The following is a 5,671-nucleotide window of genomic DNA, read 5'->3' on the forward strand; positions in this document are numbered from 1 at the left end:
AGGGGATGGTAATTTTGGTCCTGCGCAAATTGATTTTTGCAATTTAGTTTTATATCTTTAAGAATTTGACAATTTTAATTTTATCCTTTTTACGGTCAATTTGGCTGAACAATTGTATATGACTTGTACGTGACCCAATTAAATTATAATTTTTGTCCTATAATTTAGGGAATGTTGGCATTATTAGTCCTATAACTTGGGAGAGTTATCATTTTTGGTCCTTCATAAATTTATTTATAGGACTAAATTTGTAAGTAAATTGCAATTTCCGGTCAAATTGGCTGGAAAAAGACTAAATTTGACCAAATTATAAAATTATAGAACTAAATTACAAAAATTAATTTATATAAAATTAAAAATATCACTTTTTAAAATTAAAGGACTAAAATTATAATTTTTGGAGGAAGGATGAAGAAGTGGAGAGATAATTTTGGATGACAGCGACGAATGTGGTCAGAATTTGTGTATGAAGCAAGAGATGCCACATTTGCATGTTTTGTAGGTGACAGTTGAGATTGAGTGCTCCTACCTACTTACTTCATGTCTTAAATGAGATTCCAATCTTAAAACCAATTTCTTTCATTCATTCATGATTTTGCTTTTAATTAACTCGTAATCATATATGCCTATAATATATATAAAACATTAATCTAATTAGAATGCGATCATTTTAATGATGTGTAAGGTAAGTTTAATTTATTATATTTAATTTGGACCGTACAAGTTTACATTAGTCATATGAATAGTTTGGCATTAATTAATTCATTCAATTTTGATGGTAGAATTTTTATTTATATATATATGTGTGTGGATGTTATTATTTTTAATTATAATTCATAATTTACATTTTGATACGACCGTTCAGGCATAGGATGATTACCCACGTAAAATATATATATATAGAGAGAGAGAAAGGAGACACAAACCCCAGCAGAAGTCCCAGAGCATGCAAAAAGACAGATTATGGCTCTCATGAAACCTCTTTCTGTCCAAAAACTTCCCCTCTTGTTCTCTATTTTGATCCTCAAACATTTCAGAAACCCAAAACGAACTACTCATCAGGGGAATTTCTACACTGCTGACAGCGTTGAGTATCACAAATTTCAGGTTCTTGGACAGAGACAAGACCTGGAGGACCAGTTCTTGATCTTCAACGTGGAAACATCGCTGTTGAGATCCTCATCACTTTTTCCTTACTTCTTGCTGGTGGCGTTTGAAGCTGGAAGCCCAATAAGGGCCTTCATCTTCTTGATTCTGTACCCCTTTATTACCGTCTGTCGGGACGGCCTCGCCTTAAAACTCATGGTAATGATTTGCTTTTTCGGGATAAGTAAAGACAGGTTTAGAGAAGGGAGAGCTGTTCTGCCCAAGTTTTTCCTGGAGAATGTTGGGAGGGAGAGCTTTGAGGTATTGAGAAGAGGGAAAAAGACTGTGGGTGTGAGCAATTTGCCTCATGTGATGGTGGAGAGCTTCTTGAGAGATCATCTGGACATAGATTATGTTGTTGGGAAAGATTTGAAGGTCTTTTGTGGATATTTTGTGGGACTTATGGAAGAAAGAAGGAAACTAATTGTACCAGATAATGTCCTTCACAATGCCATCGGAATCAGTGGATGCAAGAAGGACTTTGATTGTCCATGGTTTGCTCATTGCAAGGTGAAGTTCAGTTCAACTTACTTCAATCAAATGTAATCGCCAGAAGATATATGTGTACTTGTTTATCTTCTTGGTAGTGATGTTATGAATGTGATGAAACAGGAGATTTACTTGGTGAATGAACAAGAAAGAAGGAATTGGCATCAACTCCCAAGGAATTCATACCCGAAGCCCCTCATTTTCCATGATGGAAGACTGGCTTTCCAGCCATCTTTCTTGGCTGCACTAGCCATGTTCATGTGGCTCCCTCTCGGTTTCACTCTTGCAATAATCAGAACTCTCATTGCTTTAACACTTCCATTTGAGATTGCCATCCCTTTAATGCATTTCATCGGCATAAGAATCAGGGTTTCTAAGCCCCATAGCTTCTCAAACAGAAAACATGGTGAAGCCAAGAGAAGGTTATATGTCTCTAACCACAAGACCTTATTGGATCCGATAGTTGTCTCTTATGCTACGAGAAATACAACCTTAACTGCAGTCACTTACAGTCTGAGCAGAATGTCAGAGATCATTTCGCCTATAAAAACTGTACGTTTGACAAGGCACAGAGATCAAGATGCTGAGCTAATGCACAAGTTGTTGAGTCAAAACGACCTAGTTGTGTGCCCTGAGGGCACCACTTGTAGGGAATCGTATCTGCTCAGGTTCAGCCCTTTGTTCTCAGAAATAAGCAACGAGGTTTTCCCTGTCGCCGTGAATTGTCATATTAGCATGTTTTATGGTACGACTGCGAGAGGGTTGAAGTTCCTGGATCCTTTCTTCTTCCTCATGAATCCATGGCCTAGCTATTCGGCTCGTTTCCTAGGTGTCATTCATCGTGCCGGGGGTTCAAGGTTCGAGGCGGCCGATTTGGTGCAGAGTGAGATAGGCAAGGCGTTAGGTTTCACATGCACAAAGCTCACGAGGAAGGATAAGTACTTGATCTTGGCTGGAAATGATGGAGTTGTTAGAGATGGTAGTAGAAGAACATGATCCTTTGCATTTCTTACCTTATGTTTTATTACATCAATATACGTATGTGTGTGTGTGTTGGTAAAAGATTCCTGCACTGCGGTAAAAGTGCATGATTTGTGTCTTGGATGTTTTTTCATATATCTTATGAGCAATTAATACGTCGTTGTTTCAAATTGTTTACAATTGAAGTCTTGAAAAATATTCTTTTTAATCAAATGTGTCGTATGTATATATGCATAATAAATTTTAATGATACGATAACTAAGACTAGCGGCCAAGACGACACTCTCAAATGCGTGTGCAAAGTAGGGGCGAGACGTACCATTTATTTGATACTTGATTTATATATATAATTATTGGCAATGATCTTATTTGTTCGTGTTTTCATTTTTAATTTTCAAAATAATAAATAAATTAAAAATATATTTATTTATACGTACTTTTATACTGAAATATATTAATTTGTCATCACGATTCAATATAAATAATACAAATATATTCTCAATTTCACAAAAAAAATTATACAAAATGAAAAATATTATAATTTTCTATTGAAAAGTGAAAATAAAAATATTAATAATAATAATAAGGCATGCAAGCAACTCCTATACAGTGAATTATTTTATTTTAAAAAATATAAAAGGACAAATTGCTATTTTTTATAAAAAATAATTTATTAATTTATAATATTATTTAAAATAAAATTGCATGAAATTCAATAATAATAATAATAAAGAAAGGGTGGGGATGCAGTTGGGTAAGATCAATCATGTTTTCCCGTCCCTAAAAGGCAAGACGCTTCATATTCATTACAACTCACACACGTGTATAGAAGCGTGAGAGCGATCTCTCAACCAAATGCGTCCTCAATTAATTATACACAAAATATCATGCCTAAAACTTTTTCCTTTTCCTTTCAAATAACCATCAGGGATTAAAATTTCGTTTCCAACACATTTTTAAAATTAATAAATATTTCAATAACGCTATAGAATAGTTGTAAAATTAAAAAATTAAAAAATAAACAAGAGAATATTACACTGCATTTAAGAAATTAGGGACTAAGATTTCGATTGTTTCAAGTGAAAGAAAATGAGAAATAAAACGGAGAGGGAAAGCAAAAAGGTAAAGGGGAGGGAAATAAGAATTATTTTTTTTAAATTATTTGGTATAATTGAAATGCGAGTAAATCTCAAATATTTCTCCTTGTTTTGTATGAGAAAAATAGATTAGAGATGAAAAGATTGATTTTTATAATTCTACTAATTAACCCTTTCTCTTTATTTTATATTATAAAATAAATAAATTAATATTATATGAAAATAAACTTTAATATATAAAAAATTTTAAAATCTTATTAGTGAAAATATTCATCAAACAAGAACCAAAATATTTTTATTAATAAAAATATTCATCAAATGAATATTGTACATTTATTTTAAATTATTTGATTTAAATAAAATAAACATTACACCAATGATCAACGCCGTAGTAGTTTTTTTCGGCAATTTGGTTATCTTTTTTAAAAAGTTATGTAGCCTTGTCATCAACGGGAGGAAAAAAGAATTGAAGGTAAATTATATTATGGATAATGGAGTAAATAAAAATAAAATATGTACTTTTTTATTTCTGGCCTTATACTTTAAATTGGACGGAAACGAAATTGGAGTTTGGAGGTGTTTCTTTTACATACAATTTTTACTTCCCTCCGACTATTCTCTCTAACTAAATACCAAATTTTCTTTTATACATTTATTTTTACTTTTAACTGAATAACTAATGAAGGTGTTTGGCCTAAAACTTAAAGTTATTATTAATTAATATGTACTTTTACTAACAATTTTGGACTGCAACTAAATCAATAATCCATGAATTTGAATCAATAATGTATTAATATCATATATTAAAGGGATAATTATACTCAATTTCTGTAAAATTTGGTATAATTACACTTAAATCTAATGTGATTTGAAAAATTATATTTAGTATCTCTGAGGTTTACTTTCGTCTTCCTCTGTTAGTCAAATTCACCTAAGTTACTGGTATTAACAAAATAAATTCATGTTTGTCGGCGATTGACTTATTATTGATTTATTGCATGTAAAAAAAAATTATGTCAAAGTACCCTTGTACATTTTCACACATTAATACATATGAGGAGTTATATCTTCAGCATTAAAAGGGTGAGTTAACCAAAAAAAAATTATTTGATTTGCAATAAATCAATATTAAGTCAATCAAGAGTAAATATCAAATTTCATCCATTTTTTTTTTTGTTTATATCGATAAATTCAATGAATCTTGACTAACATAATTACACCAAATTAACGTCGTGGAAATAGAGTGTAACTATATATATATCGCTATATTAAAACATATCACCTCAAGATATGATTATGGTGGTGATTAAGGTGGTTGGCACAAGCAAGTAGTTGTGAATTTAAGTTGAGAATCATTGAGAGGGTGGTGGTTTGGTTAATTACGATAGAGACCAAGAAAACGACAGTGATAGATGTTGTTCAAATAAGTGATCATGTTTAAGACTAAATTACAACCACTTCTTCTCAAATTTAGGATAATTATGAATACTTCTCATTGTTTGAAAAATTATAAATACTTTCCTGATATTTGATAAGATTATGTAATCCCTGATTAAATTAAAAACTTATAAAAAAAATCAAATAGATGAAAATTTTTTAAATTTATAAAAAAATTATCCACTTAGTCCATAAAAAAATTATGTATATTATTTTTTTTTTGTCTTTAGCTACGAATGAGGATATGACAAGACATATTGTCATATCATCTTGATTCGAGATAAGTCCAATCTCACTCTCCCGAAAAATAATATAAAACTTCTTTAAAAACAATACTCGTTAGATTTCTCGATACACATTTCAAAATCCTTCAACACTTAAACTCACAAAACCATTATTTGAGAAAGCTAACACTTACATAAATTAATTTCAAATGAACTTGGTATATGTATACGTTACCAATAATTTTTTCTCACTTCTCAGCAAGACCCTCACGATCAGCGGGGCAAATCCACACTAGA

At 31.2% G+C, this 5,671-nt stretch overlaps 1 protein-coding gene across 1 annotated transcript; it reads left to right on the forward strand.

Moving 5' to 3' along the window:
• LOC105161787 (probable glycerol-3-phosphate acyltransferase 3) lies at window positions 907-2,786 on the forward strand. The gene is made up of 2 exons (XM_011079601.2): window positions 907-1,656; window positions 1,759-2,786. The coding sequence occupies exons 1-2, from the start codon at window positions 964-966 to the stop codon at window positions 2,629-2,631; spliced, it is 1,566 nt and encodes a 521-aa protein (XP_011077903.1). The 5' UTR covers window positions 907-963; the 3' UTR covers window positions 2,632-2,786.

The sequence above is a fragment of the Sesamum indicum genome, linkage group LG5, assembly GCF_000512975.1.
Source record: "Sesamum indicum cultivar Zhongzhi No. 13 linkage group LG5, S_indicum_v1.0, whole genome shotgun sequence".
Classification (NCBI taxonomy): Eukaryota; Viridiplantae; Streptophyta; class Magnoliopsida; order Lamiales; family Pedaliaceae; genus Sesamum; species Sesamum indicum.

What these genes read in the sequence shown, in the direction of transcription:
- LOC105161787 (XM_011079601.2), top strand. Translation starts at nt 964, where the DNA reads ATGGCTCTCATGAAACCTCTTTCTGTCCAAAAACTTCCCCTCTTGTTC. An exon ending in CATGGTTTGCTCATTGCAAG is followed by an intron (nt 1,657 to 1,758) that starts GTGAAGTTCAGT and finishes GTGATGAAACAG; the next exon opens with GAGATTTACTTGGTGAATGA.